The 19933-nt window shown below is 46.2% G+C and overlaps 1 protein-coding gene across 6 annotated transcripts; it reads right to left on the bottom strand.

Annotated features, from left to right (window-relative positions):
- Positions 1-1218: 1218 nt before the first annotated feature.
- Positions 1219-9455, bottom strand: LOC123502827. Of its 6 annotated transcripts, XR_006674229.1 has the most exons (4): positions 3090-4668; positions 2385-2518; positions 1909-1975; positions 1219-1665 (listed from the first exon to the last, which is right to left on the bottom strand). XR_006674229.1 is itself a non-coding variant. In XM_045252100.1 (3 exons), the coding sequence occupies exons 2-3, from the start codon at positions 3487-3489 to the stop codon at positions 1523-1525; spliced, it is 543 nt and encodes a 180-aa protein (XP_045108035.1). In that variant the 5' UTR covers positions 3490-3779; positions 9378-9455; the 3' UTR covers positions 1219-1522. The 6 variants fall into 6 exon arrangements, 4 of the variants coding, with proteins under 4 accessions (XP_045108035.1, XP_045108036.1, XP_045108034.1 ...); XR_006674231.1 differs by lacking the exon at positions 2385-2518; XM_045252100.1 differs by lacking the exons at positions 1909-1975; positions 2385-2518 and adding an exon at positions 9378-9455 and having other exon boundaries at positions 3090-3779.
- Between the last annotated feature and the right edge of the window lie 10478 nt (positions 9456-19933).

The following is a 19933-nucleotide window of genomic DNA, read 5'->3' on the forward strand; positions in this document are numbered from 1 at the left end:
CATTATGAGGGAATGGGGAGGAAGGGCGGCATACAAGTCCATTATGAGACCTTTCCCTGGGTAACGATGAAACAAACTGATTTTTCACGAATTTGACTGAATTACTTAGAATTACTTGGAATTACATACAATTACATAGAATTACATAGGATTTAGGAAGGTGGCCGAGTCCATAGTGAGATCTTGCCCTGGCTGACGATTCAATTGGACTGGATTACCTAGAATTACTTGGAATTACATACAATTACAAAAGGAAGTGGTGTTTTGATCTTGTGAGGTGGTGGAGCGTTCCTGTGATTGGCTTAAAGCAGTGGTCAACAACACGTAGGTAATTATCATCACCATTTCCTGCTGGTGTAATCTCCTGCATCACCAGTCACCACTCCCTTAGCTAAATTGACCCACTCCATCTAACTCGTAATGGTGAAAAATAGTCAGTTGAAATGCTGGTGTCAAGTTAGTGAAAGCTATGACCTGGACTCGTAATGGTGAAATAGTTATTAATTTGAAGGCCTAATGACGTAAGTGAGAGGTGGCCAGGAGGGGTTAGGTTAGGTTAGGTTAGGTTAGAGGTGGCCAGGAGGGGTTAGGTTAGGTTAGAGGTGGCCAGGAGGGTACCCAGTGTGCATAAATAAACAACTTGATGTATTTATTTCCTTTGCCTTGGTTATAAATAGCGAAGGAGAGTTTGTCGACATTTTATTGCATTCATCTTTGGTACAATGACAACACAGGCGGTCAGGAAGCAACACTAGTGGATTAGGAGTGGAGCTGTATAGTACGTGGTATGCAGACTGCCTATCACTCTCTTCTCCACACATACATACACACACACACACACACAGGTGATGTATTGAGCATATGAACATTCCAGTGATTAACAAATTTGGTCCATTAAAATTGTGAGCATAGCCACTTTTAAAAAATCGATTTACAACAAAGATATCAATTTATTCACGTTAACCCTTTCAGCACCATTACACATTTCCGTCCTCTTTCTGGTGACTATCTGATGATTTTTTACAGCTTCACAAACTCACGTGGGGATTGAAATAGTGAAAAGACTGGCTATTGAACCTCTGACCTCCATAGACCCTTCATAATGTCAATGCAATCGTCTACTCACTAACCTAACCTAACCTAACCTAACCTAACCTACACTTAAAATTATAGATGATAATACGTGCAAGTGCCGAAGGGGTTAATATCATCTTTGTAAATGTTCCAGCTCAGTTTAATAAATGCATACATCAAAATATCACGAATAGTAATCTTCTTCTCACAAACACACACACACACACACACACGTTCCTCCAGGTGCAAGCGGCTGCGTCCTCTCCTACCCTCCCTCCCCACACACCACATCTACCGCCAGAGTGAGTGGAAACTGTGAGCCGTGTGAAAGCTACACAGTGGTGTGTTTCCCGCCACGCTCTCCTGATGGCTGATGGCTGTTGGCTGATGTCCGTCCGTCCGTCCTCCTGGCACCTCTGCACACGTGTATCACTTCATCCCTGGACACTTAATCCTGGTGCAATGTTGGACTCTGGTCAAACTGTACTAGTCCACTTTCCAACGCTGTCTCTGCTCGCTGCTTCAACAAGGTACTCGTCAAAATTCCAGGGAAAGGCTCCTCTCTCTGCCGGCGGTCGCTTGATTGCAGGCCTGGAAGCAAGAGAGAGGTTACAGAAATTATGCCGAGGCTTTACTACTGAATAACACCACACACACACACACCACACTCACCACACACACACCACACACACCACACACTCTCCACACACACACCAAAGAACACAGAACACAGAGAGAGAACAGAGAGAGAGAGAGAGAGAGAGAGAGAGAGAGAGAGAGAGAGAGAGAGAGACAGAGAGACAGAGAGAGACCAGGCACCACCACCACCACTACCTCGCTGACTGGTAACGCTGGGTGTCATCATTGCTTCACCCTACAGGAACGCTCACTGTGCTTCACCCTGGAGGAACAAGTTAATGTCTTTATAGGTCACACACACACACACACACACACTATTTGATCAATGTTTGTTTCAATGTGCATAGTGTGTGGCCAGCCAGACGCGCCTTGATATTGTATGGTGATGTGAAGGTGTGGTGTTCATAGCTGCCAGATCGACTATATAGCCAATATTTCCCTGCATACAAGCTAAAATTTCCCTTTTCAACCAAGAACTTCATTATTTCTTACGCTTAGGAATTAAGATCATACAAAACACTAAATTATTTCTACATATTCAGGGTCATAACACGAAATTATTTAAAAAACGTAAGAGCTAATATTTCTCTCAATTTTCCCTTTTTTTAGCGATTTTTCTTCCCTGTCAGTCAAAATTTCTCTAAAAACAGAAATTTCCCTGCATCTGGTACCTCTGGACTGGTGGTGGCGGCTCAGTTTACATGTCTTGAAGTGACGCTTGGCAAGTAAGGGCGAGTGGGTCCAAGCCGCACACTCCCAGCCGTTGTCATCGCAAATCCTGTACCTGATAGCGCTGTCCATCTCTCTAGGAAAAATACTGAAAACTGTTCACTAGGAATTTTAAGTCAATCTTCTCATGTTTATTATCGTAGTGTTTAGCTAGAGAGAGAGAGAGAGAGAGAGAGAGAGAGAGAGAGAGAGAGAGAGAGAGAGAGAGAGAGAGAGAGAGAGAGAGAGAGAGAGAGAGAGAGAGAGAGAGAGAGAGAGAGAGAGAGAGAGAGAGAGAGAGAGAGAGAGAGAGAGAGAGAGAGAGAGAGAGAGAGAGAGAGAGAGAGAGAGAGAGAGAGAGAGAGAGAGAGAGAGAGAGAGAGAGAGAGAGAGAGAGAGAGAGAGAGAGAGAGAGAGAGAGAGAGAGAGAGAGAGAGAGAGAGAGAGAGAGAGAGAGAGAGAGAGAGAGAGAGAGAGAGAGAGAGAGAGAGAGAGAGAGAGAGAGAGAGAGAGAGAGAGAGAGAGAGAGAGAGAGAGAGAGAGAGAGAGAGAGAGAGAGAGAGAGAGAGAGAGAGAGAGAGTGTGTGTGTGTGTGTGTGTGTGTGTGTGTGTGTGTGTGTGTGTGTGTGTGTGTGTACTGCAGTCGCGCGTGGGTGGAGAGTACTGACCTGTGGGTGTATGTGCGCGGCAGGAAGGAATTCCGGAACACCTTGCATGGGGCGGTGGAGTCCGAGGTGGGCGTGACGCGGGCGCTGGGCGGGGGCTCAATGTCCTTGTGGAGGCGGTCAGCCAGCGAGAGCCACGACACATCCTCGTTGAGTCCTGCTGGTGCGCATGGCCACTGCGGAGTATACGTTCTCCGCGGGATTCTTGTAGCCGTGGTCGTGAGGTGATGGTGGTGGAGGTGGGTGTGGTGTGGGTGATGCAAGGGGAGGCGGTGGCAGGGTGTTGAGGGGTTTCTTGATGGGGAAGTTTAGGGAGTGGATCATGTGGTGGTCCAGACAGTGTTGACGGCGCCCACAGCGTTGTGCACCATGTTCTGCTCGTTCTGACGCCGCGCCTCCTCATCCCGACACGGGCAGTCACGTACGCGTTTCCGCTTCATGCACACGATCACCAACACCAATTCCACCACCACCACGGGCATAGCGGTGCTGAACGCCACCACCAGCACCACCTGGCCCGCCGACATGGCCTCCGCCTCGGTGCTTGGTCGCGCCACGCTGCCCACCACTACCGTGACAATGCTGCACTGCGGCCCGCCCATGCTGTGCCGGCAGGAGCAGCGGTAGCCCACAGCCAGCTCCGCCGCCTCCTGGTAGTAGATGGCGTTAGGCCCCTGACACCACTTCAGGCAACTGCAACACCACAAAACACCCTGTCAGGAACACAGCGCATACACACACCCCAACACCGCCCCCAACACACACACACCCGTAATGTAGTGGTTAGCACGCTCGACTCACAATCGAGAGTCCGGGTTCGAATCCCAGGAAGCGGTGAGGCAAATGGGCAAGCCTCTTAATACCTCATATACGCTAACCACCACCCACTAGGACGCCAAACACCACATGAACACGCCCACACACATCCACGACCACCATAGCCTACCACTACCTTCTGGAATGTGTGTGTGTGTGTGTGTCTATCCATCTGTCTGTATCTGTCTGTCTGTCTGTCTATCTTTCAATCTCTGTCTTGTCTCGTCTCGTCTCGTCTCTCTCTCTCTCTCTCTCTCTCTCTCTCTCTCTCTCTCTGATGGCCTTAGTTAAGAAATTACTGAGAAATGTGTGACTTCTCCTTTAAAATGTTGCATTTTGTGTGGCTTGTATCTCTGTCAAGGTCAACAAGCCTGCGGGAGTAACACTAATAATAATGTCAATAATAATAATAACAACAACAACACTGAGAGTAACAACCAGAGGGTATCATGATGCTCTAAATAGCTTCTGACCACAGGATGAGATTATTGTTATCACTTATTATAATAGTAAGTCATTATAATTATTACTTATATTATTGTTGTTGTTAATATTATCACTACTCAACATGCAGGCAATGAGTTAGTGAAGCAAGGCCTAAAATGGTGTGGATAAGTGGAGTGTATCGCGAGGCAAGTGTGTGGTGAGTCGTGAGGTGGATGACATGAACCAGCATGGGGAAACACTCACGCCAAGGGAACAATTAGCAAGGTGAATCACTAAACACCACAACAATGAAAGGTACTTCAACATCAATCAATGGCTCCACTTACACTGGTGACACCTGCGATCACGGTGACGGACTAGCGGTGATGGTGACACAGTGACACACACACACACACACACAACGCTGGCAAGCTAAGTCATCCACGGCGTAGTGTAATAATGCACATGTTATTTCAAAGTGAGGCAGCTTCCCCTTATGTTTTCAACCCTAGAACACTCGCACACCACTTCATTAGTATTGTATCCCAGCAAAGTGGCTCCAATGCACGCTCTTAATGATGTGGCACTGTTATGAGGCACAGGTGACGAGAGACGTGGTGCGAGTGGCTGTCCAAACACCATAACACCGTCACTCTGTCGTGGCTAAGTTAGCGCCGAGATGTGACGGTCAGGCAGCCACTTTTGTGTGGAAGAGGCGGACACTGAAGCGATTCGCTCACTCGCTCATTGGACTCTCGACACACTCAAATCTTGCACTCATTTTTCTTTTCCTACACGTTGTGTTGTGCTACACACACAATGGAAACCCAATGCTCCTCTACACAAAACACACAAAAATCAAGGTTTAGTATATATATATATATATATATATATATATATATATATATATATATATATATATATATATATATATATATATATATATATATATATATATATATATATATATGTTGTGTGTGTGTGTGTGTGTTTCACTGTTTGATCTGCTGCAGTCTCTGTCTCTGACGAGACAGCCAGACGTTACCCTACGGAACGAGCTCAGAGCTCATTATTTCCGATCTTGGGATAGGCCTGAGACCAGGCACACACCACACACCGGGACAACAAGGTCACAACTCCTCGATTTACATCCCGTACCTACTCACTGCTAGGTGAACACTGAACAGTGAACAGCGAACAGGGGCTACACGTGAAAGGAGACACACCCAAATATCTCCACCCGGCCGGGGAATCGAACCCCGGCCCTCTGGCTTGTGAAGCCAGCGCTCTAACCACTGAGCTACCGGGCGTGTGTGTGTGTGTGTGTGTGTGTGTGTGTGTACTCGACTGCTTTTCTGTGTGAGTGCATGAGTGCTTCGCTGTGCGCACACACACACACACACACACACACACACACACACACACATGCATGTGCTCCAATGCAAGCATGGACAAACGCTTGCACACAAGGAATCACACCTAGACACACACACACTCACAGTCACACTCTCTCTCTCACACACACACACACACACACACACACACACACACACACACACACACACACAGGCAATGAAAATAAAATACGCACGAACACACGCATGCAAGCAAATACTCACGCGCGCACGACCGCAGGAACGCGCGCGTATAGACACACAAACTCAGGCAAGCATGAATGCACGCACGAACGCACGCCAAACACATGCACGCACACAAAATTCACACACACCCACACCCACAATTATACAAGCACACATATTTGCAAGCACGCGCACACGAACGCATACAGGCATATGCACACTCATGAACGTACATACACTTGCACGTACTCCAGCGCGCGCGCACAGACACACACACACACACACACACAAACACATGAAAGCACGCATGCACACGTTTTCATACGCACGCACGCACACCTAAGCACGCATTCACGCCCGCCCACCCACCCACCCACCCACACACACACACACATACACACACGCAGGCAAGGGCGTACAAACACGCATGCAGCACGGATGCTCACGCACGCACACACGCACTTACACTAAAGCACGCATGCACGTTTTCACACGCACGCACACCTACACGCATTCACACACGGCGCACGCACGCACGCACGCACGCACACACACACACACACACACACACACACACGAAAGCAGGCACGCACTTACACCTACGCACGCGTTCACACACACACACACACACACACAAACGGTGTTCGACATAGTGGATAAGGTGGTGGTGGTGGTGGTGGTGGTGGGATGGAGCAGACGTCCACGGGTGGGTTCGAATCCTTGAAACACTTAGCCATTTGTGGAGTGTTTTAAAGTTAGCTACACGTCACCAGGATGCCAAGGTTCCAGGTGGTTACCCCCAAGAAGAGCCTTACTGGTGATATGGGCCCTAATATGCCCACCACTATAAAGAAAATTGCCTGCGACACTAATGGGCGGAAGCTGAACACCGCTTCCCATACACTCTTCAAGTGTGCCTACAGGCGCTATAGGCCTTACCGTAAACACACACACACACACACACACACACAGTGACGGTGGTGGTTGAGGCGTGGCACGAGGGTCATCCAACAGAGGGGGTCAGAACACATGCAAGAAGTGTCAGGCGTGGGAACCTGCCACATGCAAGAAGTGTCAGGCGTGGAACCTGTCACCTCACACTACCTCACCTCACTCAAACAACAGTAGTAGTAGTAGTAGTAGTAGTAGTAGTAGTAGTAGTAGTAGTAGTAGTAGTAGAGAGAGAGAGAGAGAGAGAGAGAGAGAGAGAGAGAGAGAGAGAGAATATCTTATCAAAGCTCACCGTTTTCTCTCCCTCCCTCCCTCCCTCCACCATCCCCCTCTCCATCATCCTCACCCTCTCCCTCTCTCTCTCTCCACAGACACAGCTATCGGCGGCGTCATCAGCTCCACGCCCACTGCCGCCCACACCTGCCACGCCCACACTCAAGCCCAGTCTTCCCTAATCAGCCCATACTCTGCCTCAGCCCCCCTCGTTAATGAAGTAATTGAAGACAGGAGAGAGAGAGAGAGAGAGAGAGAGAGAGAGAGAGAGAGAGAGAGAGAGAGAGAGAGAGAGAGCAAACAAATCTTAACAGAAAAACAAGAACAACAACAAAACCCACAACTTCCTTTACTCCTATATCCAGGGCAGAACACGGAGACACAGGCTTGCCCGACTAAGTGAACAGCGGCGGGCAGTCAGTGTGGTGCAAGGTGTAGGTAATCTGCGCCGTGAATTGACCGCCCACAGCCTCCGCCACGTCCACCTCATTCTGCCTGTCGTCACCTGGGAACGAAGCGGGTAATCAATAATGGACACTTGTTATAAGGGCCCATTGACACGGAGCTAACCTGTTGATGGCCTCAAAACATACTGAAAAATCCTTGTATAGGCCCAATTCACTCTTACACACACCCATCAAAAACCACACACACACAAACCCGCTTAAAAACTCTAACATCCCAAAACACACTAAAAAATCCCATGGAACAGCTTAAAATACCTTTAAACACACAAAACTCACTAGACACACGAAAACACTGAACTTGTAACGGGACAATGCCACGCTGCCCGTCCACACACACACACACACACACACACACACAGGAGGGTTGGTGAGTTGTGTATTATTCCTTTGAGGTGACGCCGAAAGACCGACAAATGGCGGATCGAACCCGTTGCGTATCATATTTTGACACGCAAAGGTGCAGCGCTATCCCGTCAACACTGCTACGCAACGGTGATCCGATACGTGGAAATGCAACAAGTGTGTACCCGCCTTAGTTAAAACACAAACAATATTCATATACAGTGTTACACCCACAACTCTGACCGCTGCCGCACCACCGCTCTTCTCGTCCCGCGGGGTGGCCAGCCAGCCAGCTGAGGTAACTCTGGGCGGAGGACTAACCTTCCTTCAAGACGTGTTTGTGTCCATGGTGGAGAGAGGAACTGATGGAGGTGTTGGCGGTGGTGGTGGAGGAAAGGATTCAGGTAGGGGAGAGAGAGAGAGAGAGAGAGAGAGAGAGAGAGAGAGAGAGAGAGAGGGAGAGAGAGACAAGGGGAGAGGGAGAGTGATATAAGGGTGTTTACTATAAGTGTCAGCTGGCGACGTCTAACTGTTACAAAGACTATCTACATCTTGTTCTGGTCATTCATGCACTATATAAAGAAGAGTTCAATGTAACTACCTTCCAGCAGTACACCTCTCCATCTCCTCTTGTGTTTCTTGTTAATGCAGGCACCAATTATAATGCTATCAAGTGCTTATACCTTATTTCAAAGTGTGGTGCACACCATGGTTATTGTACCGCACTAATAGCCCTATTCAGAAACGCTTTGCACTCTCACCAAAGGCTCTAATAGAAGACTCTCATGTTTTTAAGGGTATTTATGTGATTTTGGTGATGGACTAGCAAGATTTCTAATTGATCATACGGAGAAACTGTCTTGAAAACCCAGCTGGTTGTCTAAAGGGGACTTGAAAGCTTGTCGTGGTAAAAATTCAAGGCGTTTCTGAATATGGAATATAGGTCACTCACTCACGATCTCTGCTTACGGCCAAATAACCTTCAACCACCATCGTCAAGTGTGGACACCTTCGCGGGCAGTCTGCACACTTTGCTGGGTAATGGCGCACACACACACACACACACACACACACACACACACAGCTTGCCAAGAAAAGCTACACCGTGTGGATATGTAATAACACCTACAGTACACAGTCACCCTCCCCATGCATTATAACTACCATACGCCTAATTAACTACCTTAACTACCCTCCACCAGCTAATTGTCCACATGTGACACCTTCTTAGTACAGCCTGTCCACCCCGTCACCGTCCCATCACTAATGACTCTGTGGCACCATTAATTAACTACCCTTCACTATCCACTCACTCCCACACGTCACGTCACCCCTTCCGTGCATTATTATACAGCTTTCTATTAAATTATCCGCCCCATTACCGTCCCATCACTGTCTCATCATGTTTGTTACCTCCACTCTATTAATAGACTCACCCTCTCACTGAGCAGGTGGAGCTGGTGGACTAGGTGGGGCAAGTGGGGCGGTCACCGTGTTCACAGGTCTCGTGTCTGGTGAGGAAATGGACGTCTGGTAGCTGATTGTGGTGGTGATGATGGTGGTGGGCAGTTGCCAAATAGAAATATTCTAAATCACCAGATCCACCTTGAAAAGTCGCAAAAAAGGTCGCTAAATCATTGTTGTACATGCTACAAATGTTCCTAGACGAAGTAATTGGCTTGACTTACACATAGGCTAATCAGTATAGGGTCCCTCCCAGTGACGCAGAGAAAACTTGTCTCGAGAGCCACGCTCGCCACCGTCTCATCACTCGCCTTTTAAATCTCATTGATGTTTAATTGATTGATTGATAAGTTTATTGTTGTAACAATGTATACACCATCGAACTGTTGTCAGTTTCCTGTGAATGAACCTATCAAATTACCAACTTATCTATCTATCTATCTACACACAAGCATGTAAAAATCTCCACTAGCACCGCCAACACCCACACCTGCCCACCTTCGCCATCATGAACGGGAGTGTCAGTTTACACATTACTACTAGTATTTCCATGCAACTATATTGTGGCATCATATCACCTCAGACGCTGTGGCGCCATGCAGCAAATTGTTGACTAATTTCGCTTCACTTGCAAACCAGATATTGTTTTGCATCTCTTTCAACTGATAGGAAAACAAGTCGATACATTATGCATTTTATTATATCAAGAGATATTGTGTTGCCATTAGAAATATATAGGAGTATCATTCACAAGATATCGTCATATCAGTAGGTATGAAAAATAAATACAAGTAACAAAAACTGCACCACGTTACAAGACACTGGCCAGACACTTAAATTAAGTATTGCATTGAAAGACTCACAAAACATCATCTCGGGAAACACGTAACAATACCTTTGTGCTTCACAACAGGAAGGATGAGTGATGAGCAGAGGAATCGTGACCCAAGAGGTTACCTTCCTCTCTTAGTCTACACTCTCCTTCCTTAAATACTATATACATATGTACACCGTACACTCCTATTACAATGCTATGCATAACTTCTAAATATTACCGTTTTCTGCTGGTGTAGATAAGGCATTGCAAAAAACATACCCGCTACATATCTACAACTGTCTACAAATTCTACAAATTTATCAACCCAATCTACAAATGGTCAATGAAATACACTACACCAGTGATGAAGATCTGTGGCCAACCTTCAGAACTTCATTGGTACGTCTCCAAGAATCACCCTTTTCTTCTCCCTCTTCCTTTTTTCCTCCTCTTGTTCCTTTGGCAACACCGGCAGTAGTAGCAGTCTGGTGTCCGTTGTATGTCATGCACGCTCACTCCAAAAACTTGCCTCACTTCTTTGGCGTTAGTAGTACTGAATCCTGGAACAAGAGATGGAACAATATTGTAATGGCGTCCTCCTCAATGCCTGTTGTCTTGTAGTACAGAGGGTTGAGGAAGGTATTGTGGATGATGTAACGATAAGTATGGTATATTAAGGAGAGCCAAGGTGGATCGGGTTTGCGTGGGTGGCTCTGTAGGCCTAAGGAGGAAAACTGCCGTACCAAACGCATAATTAATACGAGCGGAGGAACTTTATGAGTAGGGATTTTGGAATGTTGTGCATGGTAGAAATATTAGTGTTAGCATGAAGTGTACTACAACATGTATAAGGAGGAATAGAGTAAGGAAGGCAGCGTATTTAACATTGCGTGAATTGGCACGCGGGGCAGTAGATTTGAGTAGGGGGCAGGAAAAGCCGCGATCTCGGATGAAGGGAGTGAGTGGCACTCTCTACTCGGACATTGCTGGGATGTGGAAGCGTCACGGTGAGCGAGGGTCTCTGATCAGGTGGGTAATGTGATCAGGGCAGTGGAATTTCGTGTTAATATAATCGAGGGTGTCATTATGTGGAGTTAAGTCGTGAATTCAAGTGAGAGAGTGTTAAGTGTCTCGTTTTCTCTGTTGTTGGTTAAGAGTGCCGCGTCACTTTCATCGTTTTTTGTTCGAATGTACTTTACTTTATTTGAAATATATGTAAAATTGACTTGGAAGAGAGTTTTCCTTCAATGAAAATCCCAGCCCGTGTGGTACAATGATAACACGTCGACGAATGATGAGTGATGAGCAGAGGACTTGTGTCCCGAGAGGTTTTTTTTTTCATGTAGGAAGAGCGCCAGCCAAGGGCAAGAAACAAAGAAAAGATAAAAAAAAAAAAAGGCCCACTTGAGTGCTGGCTCTCTAAAAAGTGGAAAAGCGTCAGCCAAAACAAGGGAGGAAATGCCTCGATATCTCTCTCTTCAAAGAAGACAAGTCGCAGGAATTCAGAAATACAGATGCAGGTAGGGAGTTCCAGATTGTACAAATGAAAAGGATGAATGATTGAGAGTACTGGTTAACTCTTGCGTTGGGAAGTTGGACACAATAGGGATGAGAAGAAAGCCTTGTAAAGCGAGGCCGCAGGACGAGGGGAGGCATAAAGATAGCAAGATCTGTAGAACAGTTAGCATGAAAATAACGATAAAAGAGAAGGAGATTCAACATTTCGGCGGTGAAAAAGAGGCTGAATTAGTTAGTCAGAGGAGGGGAATACCAAAACAATTGTTCAGTTTACTGTCCATATCAATTTGGAACACTGCCGAACCTGTTATAATGGTCAACAATTTGAAATCATTGAACCTAGCTTTGTCAAATCCCCTTGGATACTGCCAACATGAAAAACCTCATAGTACCAATAAACGCACTTACAATTCACTACAAGCACACAGTATGCACCAATACTGACACCACACCACAAAACACACCATACACAACTGACACACACACAAACAACTTAAATCACTCAAAACTAACCCAAAACACCCTGCAACACCTCAAAATATAAAAAGCTCACCCAAAACACATTACAGACACCCAAGTGACCAATATCATCCCTACACACACACACACACACACACACACACACACACACACACACACACACACACACACACACCACACACTGTAGTGAACACCACTAGACTACACTAGAGAGAGAGAGAGAGAGAGAGAGAGAGAGAGAGAGAGAGAGAGAGAGAGAGAGAGAGAGAGAGAGAGAGAGAGAGAGAGAGAGAGAAACTGACTGTCTGACACACTGGTTGATTGTTTGTTTGACAAATGGCGCCTGTCCTTGGCAGAAAAAAGCATCGCGCGGTACGAAGGCACTTATGTACGAGTATGTGGTGCGCGTGGCCAGGCAAGTGTTGCCGTACGCGAGTGTGCACGTGTAGGGACCTGACAAGTGTGTAGAGAACCAATGAAGACGACAGAGGCAAAGGGAATCGGATGAGCGCCTGACACCACGTATATGTCACCCACGATTACACCCACGCCCACGCCCGTGCTACGTGGGTCCGAAAGCGTGTAGGTTGGGAGGGATGTGTCGTCAGGGACTCCCCGGTTGACACGAAACAGTAGGCGAAGGTTGGCGATGCAATTGATGAGCCGATGTGTCCTCGCCTATCACTGACACACTCCCGTTCATGAGGGCGAAGATGAGCAGGTGCGGAAGTGGCAGTGGTTGTGGTGGTGGTGATGGTGGTAGTGGCGGTGGTGGTATTTATATGCTTGTGTGAAGATAGATGGATAAGCGGGTAATTTGATGGGTTGATAGATACGGAAATGGACAGTTGGACAAACAAACAGATAGATGGATAGGCAGGCAGATAGATAAGTCAATAAATTCGTATATGATTAACAATATAGATGTGTATGTAGATAGAAAAAAGTCTATATTCCTCTACTTAGTGTCCTGTCACCCTGGTTTATTGTCAGAAATACTCGTATATCAGGCGGTAGAAATAGAGAATGAGAAAAATAGTACAGTCTGCCTTTTAAGCACCTTGTTTATTGCCTCGCGGAGTTGCCAACACTCGCTGTACAACAAGATACAATTTAATATTTCCTGCTTTGACAAATAACAAAAGCTGGACACGATAACGAAGAGGAAGATGTCACAATAACCAATAAATCGACATGTGGTATTTGTATAAGCATAGCGTCTCATTAATAAGAGATTTAGTAACAGATAGTTATCATAAACATATATACATGCGTCCTGTCTTCACAGACATCCTTTGCTACGGCAGTAGTCTTAGCGGTGGTGGTGGTGAACACAGTTGTGGCGGTGGGCTATACTGACCCATGCACACCCACACCCAGAGACACACACACACACACACACACACACACACACACACACACACACACACACACACACAAATAAAGTGAAGTGTTGCTATATTACCGACAGTTTTCAAGAAGCACCAAGCACCAGCACCAAGAGACGCAGTGGCAAGCCTTCACCACAACACTCCACACTGCCTAATCTTCGTCTATTAAAGGTATTTATAAGGCTATTCAGTTAAGGTTAGGTTTTCTTTACATATGAGAGTGAAAACAGTACGCAAATATTTTAAAGTAATGGTATAAGGACCATCAAAAAGAGCAAGGCGTCTGTATTACCCTCTCATATTTGTTTCCTTCATTTACCATAGGCCAAACATGTGTCAGAATGCAGCCACCAGTCTAACATTTCATATAGCCTAGTCAAAATTTCTCTCTGTGGCTTAATTTTAGTTTGGTGAGATGATAAAGACTATATATGGATGTCCTGCCGCCACTGTTCCCGGGTTTTCTCCGGGCCGCCTCCCCGGCGGTCCCCTAGCCATCACCCTACCCACGCCATCACCCTTCTATCGCCAGCCTGCTGGGTCAAATACTTTTTTTTCGAATATTTCCTGACGGTAATATTGCGCTTCCATGGTATGTTTTATGGTTTCTATAAATGTTTCGTCGTGTTTGAAGTGTGTTCCGCGCCTGTGCTGGGTAAATATGTGGCGTTTAGTGGTGTTTTATGGCGTATGTTAAAGGCTTTTAACGCTCAAAATTTCCCACCTGGAGTTTTGAGCTTTTTCATTTCAAGGTATAAGTGGGCCTTTATGGTAGCAAAAGAGTGCCTGTCCTCTTTTAAGTGTGAAATCAATCTAATGAGTGAAATATGTGGACTTTGAAATGGTGTTTGGGGCTGTTGTAAAAAGCTCTTATTTTTCATTATTTTATTTGCTCACGTTTCTGCTTCTCGGTCTAACTCGCTGTAGAATGCCCTAAAAGATAGCTCAGACTCCCAGAAGTGTGATAAAATACTTGCCAAGTGAAAATGGCTTGACTTTACAGGACGTTTTAAGAGATTTATGGGTTAAAATGTTTTTGTACTTTTAACGTACTTAATTTAGACCTTTTTTTAAAACCAGTCAAGCTGGAGATATTTTGATATTTTGAAAATTAGTTTAAGTATTTATCACGTCATAAAATAACAAGCATTTGGCCGTGGCTTCGTTTTTCTAAAAGTCATTTTTGAAATCAAATGATTTACGTAATTTAGCCGAGTCCCCCCGTTCCCGTTCTCTCGGATGACCACAGCCCACCCAGGTGGTGACTCACCATAGGCCCAGGCTGGCGCCACTTTTCCAAATCCGCAGTTCGTCAATATTTTGCCTAATATCTAGTGATTTCTACGTGTTTTCGCGTGTTTCGAGGTTCAGGTGTGTAGATAATTGTAGCAGAAGGAGGAAGAAAGGAGAAATAATGTAAGGAGGAAGAAAGGAGAAATGAATCTCCTTCTCTTTTATCGTTATTTTCATGCTAACTGTTCTACAGATCTTGCTATCTTCATGCCTCCCCTCGTCCTGCGGACTCGCTTTACAAGGCTTTCTTCTCATCCATAGTGTGTCCAACTTCCCAATGCAGGAGTTAACCAGTACTCTCAATCATTCATCCTTTTCATTGGTAAAATCTGGAACTCCCTACCTGCATCTGTATTTCCGAATTCCTGCGACTTGTCTTCTTTGAAGAGAGAGATATCGAGGCATTTCCTCCCTAGTTTTGGCTGACGCTTTTCCACTTTTTAGAGAGCCAGCATTCAAGTGAGCCTTTTTTTTTTTTTTCTTTTCTTTGTTTCTTGCCCTTGGCTGGCGCTCTTCCTACATGAAAAAAAACCTCTCGGGACACAAGTCCTCTGCTCATCACTCATCATTCGGCGATGTGTTATCATTGTACCACACGGGCTGGGATTTTCATTGAAGGAAAACTCTCTTCCAAGTCAATTTTACATATATTTCAAATATAGTAAAGTACATTCGAACAAAAAACGATGAAAGTGACGCGTCACTCTGAACCAACAACAGAGAAACACGAGAGGCACCCTTAACACTCTCTCCCCACTTGAATACACCACTTAACTCCACATAATGACACCCTCGATTATATTACCACGAAACTCCGCTGCCCTGATCACATTACCCACCTGATCAGAGACCCTCGCTCACCGTGACGCGTCCACACCCCACCAATGTCCGAGTAGAGAGTGCAACTCACTCCCTTCATCTGAGATCGCGTCTTTTCCTGCCCCCCACTCAAATCTACTGCCCCGCGTGCCAATTCACACAATGTTAAATACGCTGCCTTCCTTACTCTATTCCTCCGTATACATGTTGTAGTACACTTCATGCTAACACTAATATTTCTATCATGCACAACATTCCAAAATCCCTACTCACAAAGTTCCTCCGCTCGTATTAATTATGGGTTTGGTACGGCAGTTTTCCTCCTTAGGCCTACAGAGCCACCCACGCAAACCCGATCCACCTTGGCTCTCCTTAACATACCATCCTTATCGTTACATCCTCCACAATCCCTTCCCCAACCCTGTGTGCCACAAGACAACAGGCATTGAGGAGGACGCCATTTCAATATTGTTCCATCTCTTGTTCCAGGATTCAGTACTACTAACGCCAAAGAAGTGAGGCAAGTTTTTGGAGTGAGCGTGCATGACATCCAACAGACACCAGACTGCTACTACTGCCGGTGTTGCCAAAGGAACAAGAGGAGGAAAGAAAGGAAGAGGAAGAAGAAAAGGGTGATTCTTGGAGACGTACCAATGAAGTTCTGAAGGTTGGCCACAGATTTTCATCACTGGTGTAGTGTATTTCATTGACCATTTGTAGATTGGGTGGATAAATTTGTTGAATTTGTAGACAGTTGTAGAGATGTAGCGGGTAAGGTTTTGCAATGCCTTATCTACACCAGCAGAAAACAGTAATATTTAGAAGTTATGCATAGCATTTAGGTAAAGAAAACACAAACTTTAGCTATGAGATGGAGGGATGTTGGCTAGAGGCAGTAGAGGAAGGAAAGGATTTAGGAGTAGTGATAGACAGGACTATGAAATTTTCAAAGCAATGTTTAGAAGCAAGAAATAGGGCAAATAGGATCCTGGGTTTTATAAATAGAAATGTTAGTTATAAAAGTAAGGAAGTGTTGCGTAGCTAATATAATTCTTATGTTAGGCACCATTAAGAGTATTGCATACAGGCCTGGTCACCCCATTATAGGCAGGATATCAACATGTTAGAAGCAGTTCAGAGAAGAGCAACTAGGATGATACCAGCTTTGAAGTGCCTGGAGTATAGAGATAGATTAAAGGAATTAAACATGTTTTCATTTGAGAGGAGATGTATAAGAGGGGATATGATAGAGTTATTTCAAATGTTCTCAGATACAAACTACATAGATGTGAGATCTTTCTTTACCTTAGAGGAGGGAAATAGGACTACAATTCATGGCAGGAAGATTAGAAAGCAAGGTTGCAGGTTAGATAGAAGAAAATATTTCTTTAGTCATAGGGTGGTAGAGCTCTGGAATGCATTGCCAGAGAGGGTTGTAAATAGCACTAGTTTGACAATGTTTAAAAATAGAATAGATAAGCACTTCAATTTATTAGATTTATAATTATGTATAGCACTGCATGATAGTTTTTATAAGAAATTGACTATAGTTAAACAAGACATGATCCCCATGTATGGGGATCACAGATTGTAGAGGAATTCACTGCAGGACTTAGCCCTGTTAATGGGCCAAATATTTAGAATTAGTATATAATGTATTGTGTACTTGTAAGTGTATCTTTAAGTACTGATGACGAGGTGGCTGTTCGACTGATACAGGATAACCTAGATGGGCCCTGGTGGCCCTTTGTTATCCTATTATTTATGTTATGTTATGTTATGTTATTGTAATAGGAGTGTACGGTGTACATATGTATATAGTATTTAAGAAAGGAGAGTGTAGACCAAGAGAGGAAGGTAACCTCTTGGGTCACGATTCCTCTGCTCATCACTCATCATTCCTGTTGTGAAGCACAAAGGTATTGTTACGTGTTTCCCAAGATGATGTTTTGTGAGTCTTTCAATGCAATACTTAATTTAAGTGTCTGGCCAGTGTCTTGTAACGTGGTGCAGTTTTTGTTACTTGTATTTATTTTTTATACCTAATGATATGACGATATCTTGTGAATGATACTCCTATATATTTCTAATGGCAACACAATATCTCTTGATGTAATAAAATGCATAATGTATCGACTTGTTTTCCTATCAGTTGAAAGAGATGGAAAACAATATCTGGTTTGCAAGTGAAGCGAAATTAGTCAACAATTTGTTGCATGGCGCCACAGCGTCTGAGGTGATATGATGCCACAATATAGTGGCATGGAAATACTAGTAGTAATGTGTAAACTGACACACTGCCCTCCATGATGGCGAAGGTGGGCAGGTGTGGGTGTTGGCGGTGCTGGTGGAGATATCTACATGCTTGTGTGTTGATAGATATATAAGCTGGTAATTTGATAAGTTCATTCATAGGAAATGGACAACAGTTCGATGGTGTATACACTGCTACAACAATAAACTTATCAATCAATCAATGAGTGAGGCTCTCGAGACAAGTTTGCTCTGCGTCACTGGGAGGGATAAACGGTCCTTATTAGAGTCAACGGGGCCCTATACTGATTAGCCTATGTGTAAGTGTAATGTAATGTATATGTATCTGTGTTGTAATGTACTATGATGTGTGTAGGTGATGGGTTAAATACTTGGGTGTCGTTGGCTCTTACCCTTGTACCTAGTTACCTAGTTAATTGCTTGTTATGGGAGGGGAAGTGAGGACGACTGTGACGCGAGGCGTCGGGTGAGTGGGAGAGCAGAAGGCGAGCTGTGTAGTCGCCCCACTCCTCTGTACACCAAGGGAATAAAGATCACCGGATTGCTGACTGCTTTTTGCTGAACACCACAAGCTATCTAGGCAGTCATGCCCGAAGACCCGGAAGCCGTGAAGGCGAGCCCGTCTACACCAACGCCATTTGACGCTAGACTCATCCCGGAGTTCGACGGTACAACGGACGTCGTAGAATGGGTGACAAGGGCCGAGATGTTGTGCGAGCTTTGGGGCGCCGCCTTCCAGTCCGTCTTACCGCTGCGCCTGACTGGTGGCGCGTTCGCCGTGTGGTCACAACTCCCTCAAGCCAGCCGCTGTTCTCCAGAAGCCGTGCGTGACGCCTTGTACGCGGCGTTCGCTTTGGACCAGTACGCGGCGTACGAGGCATTCGCTACACGCCGCCTCCGGCCGGGTGAGTCCGCCGACGTCTACCTGGCAGAGCTGCGGAGGTTATCAACTTTGTTTGGGGGAGTCCCGGAGCGTGCCCTCGCCTGTGCCTTCGTGACTGGACTGCCAGATGACATTCGCAGAACAGTTCGCGCTGGATGTAGGGCCAAAGACCTCGACCTGGTTAGTGTGCTGGCCCGGGCTCGTGCTGTACTCTCTGATGAGAGTGTAGCTGCTGGTGTGGCTGCTGGAGCTGTAGTGACACAGGCTCGTGGTCAACCAACAACGGCCAGAGAGCAGCTTCACGAGCAACAAGTGAGAGCACCGAGGCACACTCGTCGTTGCTGGAATTGCGGCCGGCCGGGGCATCTTGCTGCAGCATACCCGTGTTACGGGAAACGACGTAGGAGGGGACGCATCAGCGCCAGCGTTCTCCTCCGGAAACCAGTGAGCGGCGCGTTGCCAGTGGTGCAGCTGTTAGTCAACGGACGTCGTTGTCAAGTGCTCGTTGACACAGGCAGCACCGAGACCATCGTGCACGCTTCGTGTTGCATGCGGTGGCAACCGCGGATCACCAGCGTAACGACCATCGGTGGAGACACGTTCCGGTGTACTGGAGTCGGCGAGGTGTCTGTGGAGACTCCTGCTGGCCTGTGTGCCAGACTCGAAGCACTGGTGGTAAGCCAGCCTCCCCTGGGCGCGGATGTTGTACTTGGCATCGCAGGCATCGAGGCACTTGGTGGAGTCACGGTGAAGTCTGCCTCTGATGTTCAATTCTGCGGCGCTGGACAACGACGGTTGTGTGGCACCGCTGCCCCTGCGCCATTGGTGGTGGACGCCCCTGACTTCAGCGTGCAGTTCAACACAGTGAGTCGGACGTGGATCGTCACGTGGAAGTGGACGAATGGTGCTGCCCTGACTGTCTCGGCAACACAGTGGAGCAGTACAACGTGCCCTTTCCATGCGACAGGCGTTCTGCCAGGAGCTGGAGTCGTGGATTACAAGTGGTTGGCTTGTACCTCACGATGAGCAGCACCTCGGGGGCTTCTACCGCTC

This window comes from Portunus trituberculatus, chromosome 12 (genome assembly GCF_017591435.1).
Source record: "Portunus trituberculatus isolate SZX2019 chromosome 12, ASM1759143v1, whole genome shotgun sequence".
Classification (NCBI taxonomy): Eukaryota; Metazoa; Arthropoda; class Malacostraca; order Decapoda; family Portunidae; genus Portunus; species Portunus trituberculatus.